The sequence below is a fragment of the Cyrtonyx montezumae genome, unplaced genomic scaffold (genome assembly GCF_038088225.1).
Source record: "Cyrtonyx montezumae isolate F1298 unplaced genomic scaffold, pur_monq_1.0 scaffold_20, whole genome shotgun sequence".
Classification (NCBI taxonomy): Eukaryota; Metazoa; Chordata; class Aves; order Galliformes; family Odontophoridae; genus Cyrtonyx; species Cyrtonyx montezumae.
The window spans coordinates 4,251,999-4,273,568 of NW_027071937.1; the positions used below are offsets into that span (position 1 = coordinate 4,251,999).

Consider the following 21,570-nt stretch of genomic DNA (forward strand, 5'->3'; position numbering starts at 1 on the left):
AAGTACATCTTACTAGGTGCCCATTATGTTTTCACAATGTTCTTCAATGTATCTTCTTATCAATTCTGATTACTACAATGTATGTCTAAATAAAAGCTCCTCTTCATAATCAAATTCCTCCTCCTTCCTGATTCATTAAATGAGGTCACAGCCCAGCATTTGAATCCACGGATGTGAATTGTGACAACACTCTTAAAATAATTGGGTAGGTGGGTGTGGGGGTGGCTGATAAGGAAAAACGCTACTATTTATTTTAGATAAATGGGTCATCAGAAATAAAATGAATTGAAATGAACAGGAGAGCAGACAAACGGGATTCATACAAAGCGGTTTTTCAAGCTCGCTTCCTACGGGCTGAAGGGATGAAATACTTTCAACAGAGCAATTCAAAGGGTGGAAATTTTAATTGCAGCATCACCGTTGGCTTCACTGACTGACAGAAGCGTTTAAAGAGCTCTTTCAGGCAGCAAAAGCAGCGCATGTCTTAGAGGAACACCCAGAACTTTACACACGATCTTCATATTTGCCTCTATAAAAAACATGTGCTAATTCCACATTCTAGCTAATTGGGCAGGAAAGGTCACGCTGTGGCACAGAGAACATCTTGTATTGAACTCAGCAGCTCTCATCTCTCGCGCAGGATGTGTCATTATATTGCTAGGAGGTCGCTCCTGCAGACGAAGAATGCAAAGCTCCTGCCATAATTGCAGCACACTTAAAGGTCAGAGTCTTTGGGACTCTGCAAAGGCACTTACTGAAGTCAAATACTCAATCTGGACAATGGTGGACAATCACCTCTATGGAGGATGAAAAAGGCAAAATAAACAAGAGCAGACACTGAGGGAGGTGGCATTAAGAGGGTGGCTTTGCTGTGAGCACCTGCACACACCCAGCAGTCACCTGTCTGCAGCAGCCTGCAATGGCTGCTGAAATCAACGAAGGAGAAGAGGCTTATGTGAGCTTCTAAGAGCCTGTTTCTTGAGGAAGCATTTACATTTCAGCCATTTGTCCAAACTGTAAAAACACTGATATGTATTTAACCTACATCTGCTTCAAAAAAGGAAAAAAAAAAAGAAAAGATTATTAGAAGACCATCCTACAGACAGGTCAGAACATAGCATATTAGGGTACTAAATACAGGACATGGGCTGCAGCTGAAGTGAAGGCTGTGACAACCTTAAAATAAATCGAGGGGTGTTTTGTGCCTGAGATTCAGGAGCACTCAGTGCCCTTCGTACCTGTGGATGAAGTTTTTCTTCTCCAGGTACTCCATGGCTGAAGAGATCTGGGTTGCCATGTACAGCAGCACCACTGCGTTGACCTCCTGCCGGTTGCACTCACGCAGATAATCCAACAGATTCCCATACGTCATGAACTCCGTAATGATGTAGAAAGGAGGTTCCCGTGTGCACACCCCTACAGACCAAGATAAAGTTCACTAGGAGCATCTGAGAGTACCAAGGACTCTTCAAGTCTGTGGTCTCAGGCAATACCTCTAATGGCTGTAAATAGGGGGCTCACAAAGAGAATGAGTTTCACTTGGAACTGGTTAATAGAGGATTTTAATTTCCTGCTTCTGGCTCTGGCAACTTAAAACGTTAGGGAGACAAGATCATTAAAAATCATGTATTACCGGTACAAACTGTGAATTTTGCCAGACACTAAGTGCTTGTATTTAAAGCCTTGGTATGGTAAGCAGCTTATCTGCTCCTTAACATCCATATCACTGCACAAGGGTTTAGTTCAAATCCCCCTGCTTGGTATTTATCACTTACCTAATAATTGCACCAAGTTCGGATGCTTGATCTCCTTCATTACTGCGGCTTCTTTCAAGAACTCTTCCACCTCCATGGTATCCTCCTGCAGAACAATAGCAAAGCTTTGGCAAGGACAGCATGCACAGAAGAGGAACAGAGTTTTGCACGAGGACACAAAAAGAACTGCAAAGTGACAGCATAAACCACGGCTCTTTCAAGGTAGTTTTTCCCTGTAGCCAGATCACAATGCCAGGGAGTGAGGAACATTTTTTGTTTTGTAGGGGCTTTTTTTTTTCTGTAGGATTTTTTAAAAATATATTTTTATCATTCTTATTGTAAGAGAGCTTTTTTGGGCAAGAAAATCCATATCCCTTTTGTGAAGGGCCTCTCATAGGACCACTCAGGAGTTGAAAAGGAAAAAGCTCAACGTGCCTGTTCCTAACAAGAAAAAAAAGAAAACCCTGCACAAAATCAACAGCACGGAAAGAAACAAAACAAGAACAAAACCAAAAGGAAGGCAACACCCAAGCAAAGGTCTGCGAAGCTGAGCCTCTGATTTCAGTGGGTCTGAGCAAGAAAACCCCACTGCCAGAGGGAAGCACGGCCGACAGCGGGGAATCGAGAGCCTGAGGTTTCACAGATTTCATCCCTGGCATTTAGAGCCTGACCCATGACGTAATGGGTCCGGGCAGATGTGTCACTGCCTATTTGTTGAGCACCATAAAGCTGCTTGGCACAACAGAAAGCTGAGGAAGATACAATCTTGCTCAGAAGATACATATTCTCAAGCAAATATACCCCCACGCCCGAAGGTCATTTCAAAGTGGTGCAAAAATACAGATCCATTCCTAAAGCAATGTTTCTTTCTAAATCCATATTTTTTTTTTTCATTGGTGGATTAATGTTGACAGCCTACATGGACGAAGTGTTTTAAGGAAGGATTGGAAAGGATTTACTGCTGCTGGTGAGAATGATAACAGTGGGCTGCTGCTGTAAGATCCAGCCAGCACTCTGCTCTGCAGTTAGCGATGAGAGCCTCTTTCAAACAGCTTCAATCCATCATTCACTATTCGTTGCCAATTAGCTTGATTGGCAGCTGTGTTTTTCTGAACACGCTCTGTCAAAACGAATCGCCCAAAGGTCCTGGGGAACAGAACTGTAAACCATTTTCTTTGGCAAAGGAAACAGGGTTAATAATCCAGGTTGCAAAATGACCCTAAACACACGCTTATCTTATGTATGCTATGCAGGCTGCACAAGGCTGTTCCTCTGCATTGCTGCTCCGTGGTTTTAAATCTATTGCCTCTCACTGACCAAATTAATAGGAAGGATGCACGCAGAGAATTACAGTAACAACAATCTCCCTGAAAATCTGATGTCAGAATTTTACCAGTTTCCATCTTCCGCTGTACAAAGCCACTGAATAAATACACCACTTCCAGCAACACAGTATTTTCCCAGCAGAAGGGGACCACGCCTCACCTTGGACTGGCACAAAACCTCACTAAGGGACAGCAGGACTCCATGCAGCCCCATCAGCTGGGGTAAAGCATAAAAACAGAAAAAGTTGGGCAGCTCCCAACAGCTCAACCCCTGAAAAGCCCTGGGGCACTGAATTTGGGACAAAGGCACTGAGGCATGATGCTCCAGCCCTGTCCCTGCAGCTGTCCTGCCCCTTTCCAACAGGATCAGGTGCAAAAAAGCACATACAGAGCACACCATGTCATGGCAGCAGCCCTCCGAAATGCTGCTCGCTGCATTCCCCATGGCATCCACTGCCCATTACACGTTGCCCAGCACTTGCCAGTTACACACAACTGAAAAACTGTGTGTGCTGTTTCTGTCTCCTCGTGCAATCCAGGCTCTGTGCTGCCTTGTCATCTGGACATGACAAGAAACTGAACAACAAATGGTGCTCCTGAGCTCTGCTTGACAACACGAAGCCGTGAGGATTTTTGGTGACTTCAGCCCTCCCTCCCCTCCATCCACCTTCTGGAATAGATGGGGAAGGAACAAAAAGAACCCTATGAAGTTTTGAAAAATATTCTCTGGCAGGAAAACGAAGCGAGTCACTTGAACGCCTGTGCAGAAGCTGCTGAGGGCTTGTTTTCCCATGTAGAACTGGAATGTAAATGTGATTTTTAAATATTTCCCAATACTTTGAAGGGAGCTATAACCCCACCTGTCAGGTAGTAGACTGATGGACTTAAAGAAGGTGGAGTATAAATCTGCTTTTAAGGATGGTTTTAGTGTGCATAATTGCAGACTGAAGTGTTTCTTAATTCTCTTTTTGGTTATTCTTGCATTCCCCAGTGGCGCACTCTGTTCCATATTACATTATGAACCACTTTCAGTCATGTTTCATTAAATATTTATTTGATATATTTGAAACGGTCACGGTCTGTATTAAGGTTCCTCCTGTGCACAAACAGAGATTGATGGCACAACACATCATTTGCCTTTCTTGATGGGTTTTAGAGGAAAGGGACAATGATACTACAGCACAGATGCAGGACAGGAGACATCAGGGATCCTCATGTCACAGCCAGAAAGCAGAAAGACGAAGCTGCAGCAAGCAGAACGCTCTGGGAAGCAATCTGTCCCTCTGCTTTGTGGTACAGACTGCCTCTTCACCCTGCGGTGGCCCTAACACTAGGTGTCACCCGCTGCCTGCCTAAGCTGCTGCTTCAGTTCTCCACTGGGGAACCCTAACGGGAATCTCCAACCATACACAGAAGGTCAAAATGGAAATGCTTTCTGCGGCCATAGCAACCCAGAAACACTGAGGTTGCCACCACTCAGTCAGGATGGAAGGAGTATTTTCCCCAAATCGGGGCAGTTTTCTCCCCGACACTAACATGTCTATACAGTTCTATCCACTTCAAAAGATCCACTGCAAGATTTTTTTAAAAAATCCAAAAAGAAACAAATAAAAAACCCTCTTCTGTTTGTTTCTGCAAGACCAAACCACATCCCCATGCGAGGAGAGAAAACATGGTGTCAAGTTAGCATCAAACTCCTATTAAGCAATCAAACGCGATGCGTGTGGATGGTGCCAGGAGATCTCAAGACACATTTATAAACATAAATGAATTAAGCAATGACCTTATGAACTCAGAGCATTATTTGCATTTCAAGAGGCAAGGAAACCAAGACTCAGAAATAAGGGAGCAGAGCCAGGAACAGAACTGATGATCCAGTCCCTCATTAAGCCCTCTTACAAATTGTAATACACTTTAGCTGAGATACCCCTGTTCCTCATCTTGTATCTGCTGATAATAAACAGCTGTGAACAATTGCCTAAGACTACTGGGTACACAGGGAGCTTGTCTTTTGGGAAAGATGCCACATGAGACAGACAATCAAAGCATTAAGAGTTTCCCTGAAACACAGCCTTTGTATTTTATGTTGGCTGAGTCACAGTCCACAACCTTCCTTAATACATCAGCTTGTGTTACCATGTCTGCCTGTGAACAGCACACCTTTTCCACCTCCTGAATTCAAGGGATGTCACAGCAGTACTTAATTTTCTTAGGTTTCATGTGTTATGAAGCAAAAATTGCACTGTTAACATTCTCCTTTGCTTAGTTTACACATAAAATCAAAATCTCATCAAGTTATCTATTATTATCTAGTATTCTAGGCCAAAGTACAGAAATGCACAGCCATCACCAACCCCAAAGATCACGTGGGCCTGGAGGAAGGCAGCCAGCCTCAACTCCCTGCTGAAAAGGAGACAAATGGGACTGCCCAGAGACACAGGTCCTACCTTCAGGGTCTTCACAGCCACTGTGAGGCTGTACTTCTTCCAGACTCCTTCATACACCTCTCCATACTGCCCGCCACCAAGCTTGTGCTTCATGGTGATGTCAGTTCTCTCTATCTCCCACTTGTCGTAGTTTGGAGACACCCCATAAATAGTGGGCTTGTTGCGCTTGGGCGCCGGGTAGTGCAAAGTGGTGATGAGCCCATCTGCTACTGTTGAATGATGGTGGACCAACTCTGCCAAGGTGTTGAAGCGGCTCTCTGAAGAGACATACAGCTAAGGGAGCAAGGAGACAGAGAAAGCTCAGTCACATCACTCACATTCCCTGCAGAAACTACCTTGTAAAGTCACAAAGAAGAAGCACTGCATCACTTCTACTCAATCTGCAACACCATGAGCTCCACCTGTCTCCAGAAGCCCAGAGCTGAGAAAGATCAACATGTGCATGGGAAATGCACAGGTTCTGAGCAAAATACACTCTCTTTGCTGAAACAGCATGGAAGGAATGACTGCAAATAGCATTATGCTGGCATGCTGTGGCTTGAAATGTTTTATTTTTTTAAAGGCTGGTCAGTAAGGACTGTGGGATGTTTCTGAACAGCAGGGATTTCCTACCTCGGTGTTTGGATCACGTTATTATAATTTCAACGATTATATTTTACCTTCTTGAAGTTTCATTAATAAACTGATATCTTCTCTGCTATTGGCCTAAGGAAGTTAGCTGGTCTGTTCCACCCTCACGATGGGCACAGATCGGTAACAGAAGTAAAATCATTATCACTGAGAGGGAATCTGTTGACAGGCACAGTAACCCATGTTTGTTACCTTTTAACATCCAAAGAGAAGTCCCATTTTGAGCCAAAAAGCATACGAAGGGCAATGGACAAGTGATTCCATACTACAATTTTGAATTTCTAATTTCCCACTCAAGACCAACCTTCTGCTGCAGAAGGTGACAAAAGCCACAAATACAGTTAGAACAAAGCGATGCTGGTAGCACTGGAAGGAGGGGGAGAAACCTTCTGACTCATGATATGCACTGAACAGTTCAGTCTGTGCATGTGCAGTATCCATCTGTCTCATTTCACAGAGAGGGGAAGCTGACAGGGATGTCAATCATCCCAGAATCCCAGACCTGCGGCCAAGCACTACTTCCTCCACCCAGACAGAACGCTTGGATGGAAAGAGAAAACACATCTGTGAAGCTCCAGCACTATGTGAACGTGTCTAACAAAAAATGGAGATGCATTTGCAGAGGGAAAAATATGTTTGTGGGGAAGGAAGAAAAAAGGTTGAACGTGAGAAGAGCCTTTGAACTGGAGACCAGCAGATTTTGTGTGGATGCTCCTTTGCAGGCATCTATTTACTGTAAAAATGAGAATAAGAGGCACTGGAGAAGAACAAATGTTCTGAAGGTTACAAGAGCACTACAAATAAAGAAAGAAAATGAAAACGTGGGTGAAAAGAGCAGCTGTTTATCACCCAAGGCAGTCAGAGCAACACAGAGGAGGCCTCTCAGCATCCTGCTTCCCTAACTCCCCACTTCAGTTTCTGAAAATTAGGCAAAGGCTTAAGGATGGAGGATGACAGAATTGGCAGGAATTGCTAAATTATGTATGTCATGGATATGCAAGAGACAAAATGCTCAGCTCAGACACACAGTATAACCCAAAAAAAGGCAAAACACAGAAGTGCACAACCCTACAGATTGGTTGGTGACAGCTACAAGCTGCAGGACAGCTGCTGGCTTTCAAGCTTTGCCCTTTGCAACAGAGCAATGCCCTCTATAAGGTTCCTGGAACACAAATGTTACCCAACAAAGGCAGCTACACTGAGGAGACAACCTTTCTGCTGCTGCTGAGGAATCACAACCTCCATTAAAGTGGAGGTTGCACTCAGGACTGGAAGAAGATGCACAGTGGCCAACCCTTTTGTAAATTGCTTGAACAAAAACTTTGCCTGCTTGCTGAACAATTAACTACTCTGGTAATAACACATTTACTCTCCTTTTGCTGTATTTGCTCATTGCAAAGCTCCTATGGAAGCTCTGGAAAACAGAGGCACTCTCCTGAGGAGCAAGTGCTCAGTTCCTAACCAAACTGAGTCAAATGTTTTTTTGAGGAAGTAACCAGATCAAACCTCAACACCTGTCATGGCCAGCGGTGAAATCACCTTAAAAACAGATGTTCTGAGAACTGAAGGGTGCCAATTTAAGAGAGCCTCTTACAGCTGCATGGCAAGAAGCAAACAGTTCTTCAGATCACCAAGCGTTAGCCAGCACAACCAGAATGCAAAACAACTTCAATTTGGGAACAACTTGCAGTGTGAGCAGTCGTACAAGCTGTTCCCATGTCACACTGAGGAATAAAATGTATAAAATGCACACAACAGTGAGGATAGATGTGTAAAATTGTGCTGAACTCTTGGACCACTTGGAATTATTAGGGAAGCAGGGGGAGGAAGCTGCCCTTGCTTTTATGATGGCATCTCATGACCTCAAAGTCTCACAGAAATTAGAAATGTTTCTGGTCTTGAGACAGACTATATGATCTTGTTACAGATGGAGAAGGAAATTGAATAGATGGCCAAAGGTTCCACAGGAAACCTGCAGCAGGTTGGGGGAGAGAACTCAGGATCACTTTGCCCAGGCCTTGGGACAGCATTCTATGCCTTCATACACACCAAGTTTCTGTCTACATGAGAAAACACACCCTCCCACCAAACATACTCATTTTGGAGGCAGTTCTCCCCTCTCTCAGTGACTAACTCTTACCACTGACACCTGAAGTCAGTTTATCCACAGCTTCTCCCATCAGACTAACCAACAACCTTAAAAGCCTGCACCAAAAAGAAAAATCAATTGAAATCCATGGTAAAGGACTTAACCTGCATCCAGTTAAGCCACTGGAAGCTCCAAGAGATTCAAGCAAAACACGTCCTGTGCCCCTAACGCTGAGGACAGCAGGAGTTCACAGACTGGCTGGGCAATGCTGTTCATTCAGTGTGGTCACTCAATAAAGGCTTTGCCTCAAGTGCTACCAAGCCAGGAAAACCCAAGTGCTCTGCTCCACGGAAGTGGTTTACCCAATGACTAGCTGCACCATGCCAGCCAAATCAAGAAAGGTCATTTTGAATGTTTTCCTTTAAAAAAAAAAAAAAAAAAAAACACATTAAGAGGTGGTCTGGAAGAATAAGTCCCATTAAAATGGGAAAAATTCCCTGAGGAACTGATGCTGAACCTCAGTGCATTCAGCATGAGCAATGCTAAAGCTGAGATCTGCACACCTCCCCTCCCTCCCTATTGCTTTTTCTTACAGCAAAAAGGCTGCACAGGTCTCTGTGATGCACAGCACGTTCCTGTAAAACCTCTTTGCTCTCATAATGCGCTGCTCTCACAGTTGCAGGACACAATCCACCAAAGCCATTCACGCTTCCTGCAGCACTTGCTGACACTGAACTCCTCAGACAGGCTGACTAACGATACAGCAGGCTGTGGCAGCCCCAGGTGCCCAGGGAGCTGGAGGTAGCAGCTTTCCTTCTGAAGAGCCACGCTGTGCTGCAACACGGGTAATGGAGCATGACAGCAGCAGCTCTGAGATCCAGCAGCCTCCATTTCACAAGGGGAAAGCAGAGATATTGGCTGTCTGTATTCCTCGCCCCTAAACTCTGGCAGGTGAAAGGAAGAGCAGGGTGTCCCCAGCCCAGCGCAGGCTGGAGGTGGGCAGCAGAGCAGCATGCCACTGCCCAGTTTGTTAACACAAATGGAAACAAATGTGACTTCACACGCCAGGCTGCTAATTGCAGCATGGCACAATGCAATTCCCTTCCCTCGGCACACAGCTGCCTCCTCCCAAAGCCCAGTGCTTGCAGCCCTCGCTCACTGCTGCTTTTCCATTTTGTATTTCCAACCACCACTGACTGCAGGTCTGCTTTTGTGCATTGTGCTGACCTGCACATTTTATCAAAAAACACCAATTCAGGCAACTTTGTGGAAAATGAACAGTTGACCTGGCCAATACAGACCTGAACAAATTATTGTTTTGGGGAGGATAGAAACAGCTCTGCTGGGATTAAAGCCTTCATATGCCAAAACCTCCTACAGTTAAAATGAAGAATGTGCTATGGCATGAGGGGCACGTGCTTGTTTATACCAACTGAGGGAGAACTGGGTTCAGAACGTTCACATGTGCACACTGCTCATCTGCCAGCACCAGTGTGAGCCAAAGGGGAATCAACTACAGGGACAGGAGGAGGAAGGATATTGCAGGTCACCATGCACACCTCTGAGCATGCAGTGTGTCAGCAACTCACAGCACTGATTTTGACCACAGAGTGCCCATAAAGGAGGAAAAAGGAAGAACAAAAGCGCCATAACTTGGATATACATCACTTTCAGTAACTATCAGCTGCTAGATGCTGGCAAGAAGAGCCACAGCAGCCACACTCCAGACCCATGCTACAACTCCTGTACAGGATCTAAAGAGATACTGCTTAAAATAAATTCATTAAGAACAAAAATTTCTGAAATGCAATGCTAGCAGAAAGGTTTCCACTAAATTCCAACAAAAATCTGCAGAAAACCTCATTCTTATGTTAACATTTCTCTGCAGCATCCACAAAACAGGACATCACAGCACTGCTGCAGCACACGAAGACAGAAAAGAAGAAAGATGGCACTAGAAAAGGGGTCAATTCAAATTAGAAGATGCCTACCTGTTTTCAGTGGTCACACTGAAATACTGAAATCAGAACAGTAGTTTAAAATGAGGCTGAATAGTTCAAAAGCTATTCTGGTCATAAGCTTACAGGGTTATTAGCAACAGACACAGACTTCTCTGATTTGGCAGTCTTAGAGGTTCTTTTGAACATACGTAATGAAGATCCATTGCGAGATAACATCTTACTGATGATACCTACTGCACTCAGCTCTGATGTAGCCCTAGGATGGCGTTTCACAGCTGAGCTGTGTTACATCTCATTGCTGGCTAAAGGAACAAGCATGTTCCATCACAGCCTGCTCAAAATTTCACTTTCATTATAACCATGGATGCTGAGCACTGCGATCGGGGCTCAGAACTGCATGTTTCGATTATTACTTCTTGACCTTGAACAGTCATCACACAAAGCACTCCAGCAAAGTTTTCCTTCACAGCACGGACAGCCCGCAGCCTACCTTTCCATCAGATGCAGTGTTTATTCTGTAGTGGTACACCCTTCCTTCGTATCGCAGTGAAATAGATCTCTGTCCTGGACTGCTTTCACTCTCTCGCACGAGAAAGCTGCCATTGATGCCACTACTCAGGAGGTACTCAGCAGCGTTACGTGACACTGGTCCATGGTACCAGGAATGTTTCTCCAAACTATTCACTGGGGTGATGTAGTTGCTGGGTACCCAGCCTTGTCCATTCTTTGTCTGGGCCTCACACCATTCACCATTATGATTGTAGCCCAGCACACGGAGCTTTTCACCTAAGCACAACAAGAGAATATATTTAGACGAGGCAAATCTAGCAATAGAGAAAAATAGATGGATTATTTCTGGCTCATAGATCATCAGAATAGGTATCTGACTGAGCAGGGACCATGTGCTTTTCTTTAAGCCTGAGTGGACCACTGAAGTCAAATAAAATGACATGCATGTTCCAAGGGTCTGTGAAATTCCCATGCGGTTCTGCAGCAGTTTTGATGTTGTCTGACCTTAAAAAAAGATTCTAACAAATTTTGTTAGAGCCGAGTTGGCTAGATGGGGCTAGATCAGGAGTGGATAAATGGCAAAAATACATTCTGATTAGCAAGTAGGCAGACTTAAGTGCACATAAGGAATGGGAGCACTGAGTAAGAAAACACTGCATCTGTACAGTCATTTTTTCATAGGAGTTCTGCATTTTGGAGAACAATAAAAATGACAGAGACCTGCATCTGAAGTCACCTTAGTTCAATTTCTCAGCTCAAATTCTTGTTCTTAGTAGAGACCTTCCTCTGACACAGCCTTGTCCAATGCAAAAAACCTCAGTCGGTTTTAACCTTTTAAAAGGTTATGACTTCCAGAAATATTTGTATTTGTTTAAGAAGAATTCCCACAGTAAAAAAAAAAAATCCATAGGGTTTAGCATATAACTCAGTTGCTCCACTGTGGCTTTTCTTTCTACGCTTCTCGCTGCTTCCCGACACCACCCTGCACATTTCTCTTACCTTTAGTTATGCTGAGAGTGTTGTCCCCACTTGCCACAAAATCATACAGTGCAACAAAGAGGTGGGGGTCATTTTCACTGGGACAGGACAGGAGGTTCTCCTTGGAGTTCCAGCGGGCAGCTTCACTCAGCCCCTGGGGCTCAAAATCTGACACCACTGGCCTCTGGAGGGCTTCTGCAGGGAGAGAGAGGGGGAAAAGCAGGTTCATTTTTGCTGGTAAGCCATCTGCTTAGTACATGTGCTATGATTTTTCTCTTCTCAACATCTGTGCTCCACACATATCAGAGGACAAACCCAGACTGTTCCTTACAGCAGACCTCCTGCCACATGCACACAGCACCCCCTTCCCAGCACAGGAGCTGCCTGCCTTGGCAGAGCAGAAGGAAACCCTCTGCCTGCAGGCAGTGCTGCTCCGGTCAGCTGCTCTGTAAGTCCTTTGGTCTTGCTCAAGTGTTGTGATGGTTAGACCTGAAAGCAGAAAACACCTTTAAAAGGTAAATCCCTTAACTACCCTATAAATGAAGCCATCAGAACTTGAAACCATCAGAACTTGAAATGCTGAAAGCCAGGCAGGATGAGATTTATAAGATGTGGTGTACACAGAGTTAGATGCTACTTCTGTAGTTCACACTATTTTTTAATCATCTCTTATTCGAGTAAAAGTGGGGCCATTTTTGTTCTCTCTCTGCCACCTGCTGCTCTCAAAACGAGCACACAATGAGAACATAAACAGCACCACACTTTTGATTCCCAAAACCTGAGCTTCAAAGGTGCACACTGAGGCACATTATGTATGTAACAGTCAGTATCAGGCATATCCAAGTAGGTTGGGGAAATCAGTTCCACTCATTCCTGCCAATTCTTCCCTCCAAACCATGGGGAAGGCCAGCAGGATGTCACCAGGAGGTTGGGACAGCTTGGGGTACCTCCCCCTGTACCAATGTACCCCAGGAGTGACTGCACAGCAGCAAACATCCATACCGTAGGGAAGGGGCTGTCAAGAGTAGGAGATCCCCTTTCAGAAAACGAAGCTATCATCACTTTGCCATGCAAACACGGCCAGCAGATGGCTGTGAGCAGCAATGGGCCCAACACGGGGTGAAGCAGGCCTTGCAGGAAAACGCCTGCCCCACGGGGCCTGATTCAACAGGAAGGACGGAAATCCAAGGCAGGCTCCCCTCCAGCACAGCCAGGCCTGTGCACGGCCTGGAGCAGCATGAGGGGGAAGAAGCTCGATGGACTGTCACAACACACACTGCTAAAGGTCTGGGCCCCTAGAGGAGGCTAAAAGCAGATTCAGAACACAAATCCACAGTGCAAGAGAACAAGAAAGGACAGGTCCATCTGGGTGCCCTGTACAGCCAGCTGTCAGCAGCATCCATCTCTGAGTTATCCCCTGGTAAATCTGCCCAGACGTGAGCAGCAATCGGACAGTGCAGCTCATTCACACTGTTGCCTGGAGAGGTGGCAGTGCCCCATCCCTGCAGACACATGATGTCAGGGGATGGCTCTGAGCTCTGGTGGAGCTCTGAGTGTTCCCACCCACTGCAGGGAGTGGGACCTGATGGCCTTTTAGGGGTCCCTTTCAACTCAAATGGTTCTTTGATTTTTATGACATCAAGAGACTTTTCCAACACACTACAGCTTCTTTACCTCCTACATTGGTCTCATCTCCAGCTTCACACCACCTTTGAGGCCCTCAATGGGTTGGGATGCTCTGGATGAGACAGCCCAGCTGCTGTGCCACAGGACGGTGTCCTCACTTGGTGACAGGGCAGGAAGTGAGCCCAGCTCCATTGGTGAGCTCCACCAGTTATCACCAAGCTGAGATTCCCTCCAGGCAGCCACAAAGCTTGCTGCTGCATCTGTGCAAAGCCACAGCTTCTTACTATCATCACAGTGGGGTCAGGTGGCACCTGGATGCCTGGGAGGAGTCCCAGGGCAGTCATTCAGCTCCCCACTCACCAGCTAAAAGCAGCTCTTCAATAGCAGACTAGGAAATGAGACAAGAAGAGATTTTATTCTGAGGCATCAGCCAGAAGGATGTCTTTTTTTTCCGCGAATTAAGTTTGTACCAGGAGATATTTATGTTTGTTCACCAAAAGATTTCATAAGCATAGCTATCCCCTGCTAATTACTGTTTATGCAAAGCCATGAATCACTGCTAGGGACTGTGTAAGAAGTTCTCTGATGTGAACAATACTGGTCCAGACCAACACAAACAAATTCCCTTAAAAATGTAAGTGAAGGGCTGGAAAAGAGGCAGAAGCACAGCATGACAAGCAGCTCCACTACAGCTGACTGCAGGGCAGTCCCGGGGGAAGGAGGAGACCTCCTGTCTCCCTGCAAAACAAACATCCTGTGCTCTTACAAACTGTGCTGGCATTTTTTTCCACAAGGTTTCCAAAGCAAGGGAGAACAGAATACGCTCAGTAATCTCTTTGGAGTCGAAGCACATGCTGTCTAAAGCTTTTCCTCTCCTTACCTTCCCCCCTCCTTCCTTTTCACCTAAAAGAAATTAGGGTAAATGGCAGAATCACTGCAGATTTGGTGCACTCCCAGTCCTGTGCCTCTCTGTCCCACTGATATTCTTCCTGGTCCTGAAACGTTCCCTATTCCTGATGGGACACTGTCACATTCACGTAGAAAGGACCAGCACCCACACGCAGAAGATGGTTCCTCTGGCTCCTGCCTCACTGCCCATGCACAAAGAGTGCTCACAGCCCATTGCAGTGCTCTGTCTTGACAATGCTAAGTATCCCAGACACGCTGGAAAAAAAAAGAAAGAAAGAAAAAAAAAGATATATGGGCAATTTGACATCTGGCAGGGCAGAAATTGTTTCAGTTTGAAAACAAAGAGCTCGAGTAGTGCCTCTAAACCAGTTTTCAGCTTTAGAGAGGATGCTGACAGGTTTTAAACAAGGTTTCTGCTTTTCAGTGGTAGAGCAAGCCCAAAAAGGCAGCGAGACTATTTCAGCCCCTATTTGGGACATGGACACGTTCTGCTTTCCAGATCAGATTGGCAGCAGTGCTTGCTGTGCCTCGTCCCTTCTACTCTTTACCCTTTCTTGGTGTGAAGGGAGGGTGGAATTATTCAGTTTGGCAAATGCAAAAAGGAGGAAGCAGATGACAGAAGTTCAGATATCTCACATTTAAAAATAATATTTACTACAGGGAATAAAAGCGAGAGCAAAAAAAGGCCATCTTGAAACATCAGTGTGGAAGCTCAGTAATCAAACAACCAGTTAAAATCTATTTTAGAAGATTGCCTTAACTTGATCTAAGTCTCAGTTCAGCCAAGTGCTAACACACAGCATGCAGGGCAGTCTGCCTGCGCCCTGCCATGGGACACAGAGGTTGGAAAAGCTCTCTCTGATCCGCAGGCCCAACCCCAGCCCACTGATGTGGAGCACCTCCAGGGACAGTGACCGCAGCACTCCCTGGCACCAAATTCCTCCTCCTCACACAGCACCTACCACCAGCACCACCGAGGGGGTGCCACAAACCATCCTCCTTCCTGCAGGTTAACAGGGATCATTCTGAGCACCACCAGGAAGAGAAACATTTCGGACTGCTTGGCTAACCCACACGTAGGTGCATCTGCACACAGGAACCCTGGAGCAGCCACATTGTGAGGTTTTCTAGACCCCAACCTCAAGACAATACCTTCAAGAAGTTTGTTTTATCATACTACAAACAAATCTGATTATCCGAGCCTCGCACTAGCTATCACATACTGTAATGCTTGGGATTTTTGAAGCATGAAAAACAAAAGAAGGGACTGAATTTGGTAAAATTCCATCAATCCTCCTGGCTGCAATCAGTTTGCCATGTAAGCAACAGTCTGTTCGCTCTCTCCAAAGTTTCCCAGTCTGCTATAGTAAAGAAACTCAGCTTTCCTCTCATGCAGCAGCTTGCCATACAACTAAGACAAGAGCAGAATTAAATCCTCCAGTGATACCACCATAATCTCCTTAATCTTTCCAGAAGCCCGGAGCAGCCTGGCCATGCACACAGCTCCCAGGGACATGCCTGGTGGCCTCAGCACAAGCCTGTCCCCTCCCAGGGGCCTGCCAGCCTGCCCTTTGTAGGCCTGTGAGCTTTAGTGGTTTCCACCACGATTAGCCCCACCTGTAAGAACCCGTTACGTGGAGCACACTGCAGGCAAACAGCTTTCACTTGTGCCCTTACTGCCACAAGCTCCCACTGCTCTTCTGCTCAGTCCTCCCAGCACGGCTTTCAACCTCACAACCTGAATATGAAACCCGTGCGGAGTCTCTTCAGCTGCAGAAACAGCAGAAAACCCTCCTTTGCTTTCCCTTCACCTCCTGCTTTGCTTTCCGAGAGGTCCACCATCAGTGCATCAGGTGGGTCCTGCACTACCCACATCTGAGCAGCTGTCACAGCAGCAGGAAAAATGCAGTAAGACCTGCTCAGCTGTGGTGCTTTAACACAGCCGTGGGTGCTGGCTGCAGTTCTGCCCCGTGCTGTGCTGAGAAGAGGCTGAGCTGCTCCAACAGTGTGCTTTAAAGTTCTCCCACTGCTCATTTCTCATCCCTTTATAAAAAATGCATACACAGCCACAGTTTCAGAGAAGCTGAGGGTGAAAATACCACAGCATTTACTGCGTCTGATCGTGCTGTTAATTCGATACTGCCTACACGGAGCTAGTCAAACTGCACTCTAATCCTATTATGCAGCTGCATTTACAAAGTGGGGAGGGGGAGAGGCTGTAGAACGTACAAAAGAGAAAACTTGCACGAACAGCACGGGTAAGACACCGTTAACATCAGTCCCTGGCTCTGCCCGTTCTCCTGCTGCAAAGGAGGAGGCCCAGAGCCAGCAGTGCTGCAGCAAAGTGCCACAAGTGAAGGTCTGATGCACCTAAGAGCTCACAGAATTGTTTGGTCACGTAGGGAAGATCAACACTATTCACACATCCACCCACCGCTCCGGCTGTGAAACTTTTAAAAAGGATTGTAAAGGACAGAGAGAAAGGGAAAAAAAAAGCCCCCTGACAACAGAAAGTTATTCAGAGCTGCTGCTGAGCACAGGCTCATGATCTGAGGTCCCTCCAGCTCACTTTGCCATCAGCAGCCATTTGTAGTTTTTGAGATTCCTGAACTATGAATTTGAGGAACATTTCTCCGCTGAATATTCGAGAGTTGAGCAAGAGCCGCCGGCGATAGGCTGCGCGCGGTCAGGTGGCTGCATTTCTTCCCTCTGATTTGATGAGTTAGCAAAGTACTCCTGGCACGCAGCTTATTTTTACCGAAGTTCCATCCAGCGACACAAAAGAAGCCGAGGAATGCATCGCCCCGACGCGGCACAGCGGGCTGCGGCCTCCTGGGGCCCGGCCAAAGCGCCGGGAGCGTGGGGAGCAAGGCCGCGGCCGAGGGGACGCGGCTCCGGGGTCATGGGCTGAGCTGGGCTCCTCGCACAGCCCCGGGCACACAGCTCCAGCCCGCCCCAACTGTTTGAACTAACACGTTTCAATTCCCGCAGTCACAAATTCACTTTTTCAAAGCAATCGCACAAGTAGACTCGGCTGTATGGCCGTCTGGGAAATGCCAGCAGAGAAGGACAGCCAAAACGAGCCAACAGACTGCAAGTAACGCACACAGAAAGTACTTTGCTGCGTGGAGCAAGCTGGCTTATCGTCTAGATTCTCCTCCTTAGCCCAGAGTAACTTTACTCCTTTCACTTCCAAGAGAAGAGAGATCCTTCCCCGGGCACAACCGAACCCGGGCCCACGGGGACGGCTTTGTTTGCTGGATCGGCCGCGGGATCACTTGACATTTCACAACCATAAATGGTAGAGCCGGGCTCCCTTTGTACGCTGCGCTTAATGAAAATCACCTGGTCCCGAAGTCATGCACACACAACCCTGCAGCTCCTGGGACGGCAGCGGGCTCCCAGCTCCCCAAAAAAGCCCCCCCACATCCTAGAAAGTGACCCCGTGCCTCCAAAGGGCCTCCCCGTGTCCCCAGCGGGGCCTCCCGTCCCGCTCACCTTCCAAATAGCAGCTGGAGGAGGAAGAGAGCCCCTTCTTCGACTTGCAGCCCACCAATTTCAAGCAAATCTCCAACATTTTCATTTGTTAGAGTTTGGCCCCAGCTGTGCGGTCTCCTCTCCTCCCTTCGGCTCCTCTCGCTCAAAGTTTACCCGGTAGAAGCTCTCCCCGCACCACTAAAAGGGCGCACCCAAGAGGCACGGAGCCCCCGGGGCCCGGCTGTCCCCCGGCCCGGGCAGGGCTGCAGCCATCCTCCCCAGCCGGCCGCTGCAGCAGGAGGGCACGGTGCTGGGTGCTGAGGCCGAGCGTTGCCAACAAAGGGCCCCCTTCAGCCTCCGCGCCTCAGCTCCGCGCCGGCCTCCTGACGGCAGGCAGCAAGCTACGCCCTCGCTCCTTAACCCTGCAGCTGCCGGCCGGGGAGGTACGCCATTCAGCATCTGTATGTTGTGCATCGGCATATATATTCGAGGTAGCTGTCAATAAAGGAGACTGAACTGGTTGTGAATGCAGCTGTGGGGCTTTTTTTTTGGCGCTACGCGATCCCCGTTCTCAAAGCTCGGGGTGCTCCTGGAGCAGAAAGGCCAAGGAAGGCCGAGGTGAGCAGAAAGGCCAAGGAAGGCCGAGGTGAGCAGAAAGGCCAAGGAAGGCCGAGGTGAGCAGAAAGGCCAAGGAAGGCCGAGGTGAGCAGAAAGGCCAAGGAAGGCCGAGGTGAGCAGAAAGGCCAAGGAAGGCCGAGGTGAGGCTCCTGGCTGCCTCCTGCTCTTCTGCCTTCCAGCACCCGAGGATCCTGCCATTAACTTCCACCACTCTGCAGCGTGACACTGCTTCAGTCTTCTGACCCGTGGGGAGTACACTTGGAAAACAGCTTAGAAAGTAGTGGTCCATCCTTAGCCCATGCCGAATAACAGCATTTGTTTAAATAACAATAGCCACATCATTTCTAGCAGAAAGGTAAGGCCAACATGGTGTTTGAAGTGCTTTCCTCCTTTTTCTCAAAGACACGAGGGACAGTCCTATGACAAACCAGGAAAGAGGATTTCAGCTCCCTGCAATTCTGACAACCATGGGAAGAGTCGAGGTGCAGCTGGAGCTCCACATGGCTGCGTGTGCAACTGCGACCGCAATGCTGTCCCCAGACCCCTCTCTTCCTCCCTCCACTTCTAGAGGAGGATTTCCATCCCAGGGGAGCAAGAGAGGCTGAAGGGGAACTGATGCTCCTCCACTCACTCTCTGCCCACTCAAGTTCAGAAGGCACTGAGACAAAGAACTGGTGCAGAACTGGGAAAAAAGAAAACTAAAAAGGGAGCTGAAAGCTGCGTTGGCCATCCTGTGCTTAGGCCCAGTGTGATGCTCAGGGAACCAGCGTGAGGCAGCATTGGAAGAGCAGAGCCAGCATCTTGCACGCAATGTCTGCATGTGACGAGCATCCCCCTCCTGCCTCCAGTTCAGCTGCAGCTGTAGGAGCACGGAATTCCTGTAAAATTCCCCTGGAAGCACGAGGCAGCACCCAGCCAACACCGTGAGGGCTCCTGCAACAGCACGGCCACAACGATGGGTTACACTCCTGCTGAACTCCTGGGGTTCGTATTCCAGAAGAAGAATGCCTCGTTTCCAATTAAATTAACCCACTTGCAGATGAACCTTGCTGCTGGAGCAATGTTTCCACTGAGGGAGCTGAGCACAAAGAGCTATCTGGCGACAACTTCCTCTGCAGATAAACCCTTAAATTAATTCCCTTTATTGTTCCATGCAGACAAACTTGTGTGGTCCCTCTGCTACAAACTTGATCCTTCTGTGCTTCCTCACTTGTGTCATGGCAAGCTAGACCATAAATGCTTCAGAGCAAGCGCTCTCTTCACTTAGTGCATGCCATGAAATTAGCTGGCGATACAGAAATAAAAGCCACATTGGCAGCGTCACACAAACACTGCTACTTTTAGGGCTGACATCTATTAATCCCTTTTATGTTTGTTGTATACACATCTTAGGGTGAAATCTGTCATGAAAAGCGTGCAGACTTTTGGACTATGGAGTGACTGATGCAATCTTCAACTCGGTCTCTGTTACAGAATGGCACAACAGTTTTGTTTTGCCATACAGAGTGAGATGCCTTCTCTTTCCTCTCCTTTTGATTCCCTTCGGGCAAAGGCAGCTGTCCCCTGGGCATCACCTGTCCCCAGGCAGCCTGGAGGCCCCAATCTGCACTGCTTTGACATCTCCTGGTTCGAGGAGGGAACCAAACACAGTCCTCCAGGTGTGGCTTTGCCAGCTCCAAAGAGGAAAATAATTGCTCCTTTTGACCTGCTGGCTATGTTCTTGTTAATGCAACCCAGCACGCCCTTAGCCCTTATTGTTCATGCTCACACAAGAGCATAAGCCTCTTTAGCAAACTGCTTTAATATCTGAGCTTCTTCTGAGAGAATATTTTACTCATCCTGTTCTTAAAGCTATGCAACATTTGAGGACAGCTTCTTCCAAGTGAGCGATCACATCCACACACACGACAGCAGCAGTGAAAGGACTGGGCTCCATGAGCAGAAAGTGAGTTTTGGCGTGCTCCCACCCTGCTAACAGCTGGAGCAAATTTTCTTGGGATACCATTAAAAACAGCTTGAGTGCTTGTCACCCATTTAAAAGCAGAGCTTCATTTTAAAGCCCTCTTCTGAAACACAGAAGGATGATGGAGCTGGAAGGCCCAAATGCTGGGGATCTTTTCATAGGTGTGTTCAACTGTTTTAAGATGACAAAGTCACTTGAATTAAGAGCCCAGAACAGTGGGCAAAGCAAAGGAGAGTACTAGGAAAACAGCAATGCTCCTTACCATTATGGGTTACCTGTGTTCTTCTGTAAATGCAGAATTTCCCCACAGGTGTAAAGGAACTGAATATAGGTTGTAAAGCACTTTGCTGTCTGTGGATGTATAGAGCAACAAATAATTGACTCGTGTCATTTCTAAGATGCATTATTCTTATCCAGTACTACGGTTACTCGGGATTTTGAGCATTCGTGGCTCACTCTACTCTGATGAAGTCTCCCACGGCAGCATGACACATTCTAACACCATTACCTGATTATATAAATATGAGTATATGGAAAAGATCAAAGAAACCAATGCTGAAATACCTGAATGACACAGTGTGTGCTGCAGACCCAGCTGTACCAAAGCTGGGCTTTCACCTGACAGCAAATACAATATTGCCTGTTTCCCCGAGGGTGCTTCACTTTGTCTGACAGATCTCCATTTTCCTTTGGGTCCTCAGATCCTCCATCTACCCTTAGATACACAGAAACCCAGGGGACAACACGTCTTCTCCCAAGGCACCCGGACAGCCACCCCTCCCTCGGCACTGACAGCGCTGCGCAGACAGGCAGTGACGCCCATGCTGCATTAGCAATACCTGCCACGTCACAGGTGAGGCTGAGAACAGCACACAGAGTGACTACATGAGCTCACTAAGACTTCCCACGTTTGCTCACACACCTGAGGAGGTAACCTGAGCAACCAGGATGCTGAAGGATTTCTGGCTGCTGCTTTTTGGGGGATCAGGAGGAATCAGACAGGCCCTGACATTACCAGTGGTTACACCAGGACAGGCTCAGGCTGCCTTCTACTCTGTGCCATGAACCTTTGTGCCCTCCATGGTCTGACTCCCTCCAGCAGTGCCCTGCTGCAGTCCCACTGCACGGATGCTGCTGCTGTTCTCCTGCTTTATGTGCCAACATCTCTGCCTTTCCTTCTTCAGTCCCTGTTTGGAATGCTTATGGGGGCCACTACTGTACCTCCATTTAAAGCTCTTCTCAAAGCTCAGCTGGCATGTTTACAAGAGCATATATCACTGCTA

The 21,570-nt window shown here is 47.3% G+C and overlaps 1 protein-coding gene across 2 annotated transcripts in view; it reads right to left on the reverse strand.

Moving 5' to 3' along the window:
- ABL1 (ABL proto-oncogene 1, non-receptor tyrosine kinase) overlaps positions 1-21,570 on the reverse strand; it is a 63,866-nt gene that overhangs the window by 10,598 nt on the left and 31,698 nt on the right. The window contains exons 1-6 of one of the 2 annotated variants that reach the window (XM_065737443.1): positions 17,728-18,043; positions 11,716-11,889; positions 10,697-10,992; positions 5,527-5,799; positions 1,776-1,860; positions 1,239-1,416 (exon numbers count right to left, since the gene is read on the reverse strand). In XM_065737443.1, the coding sequence (XP_065593515.1) occupies positions 1,239-1,416; positions 1,776-1,860; positions 5,527-5,799; positions 10,697-10,992; positions 11,716-11,889; positions 17,728-17,812 (1,091 nt within the window). In that variant the 5' untranslated portion in view covers positions 17,813-18,043. Of the gene's footprint in view, positions 1-1,238; positions 1,417-1,775; positions 1,861-5,526; positions 5,800-10,696; positions 10,993-11,715; positions 11,890-17,727; positions 18,044-21,570 lie in introns of those variants that run through there. The other variant, XM_065737442.1, reaches the window with a different exon arrangement.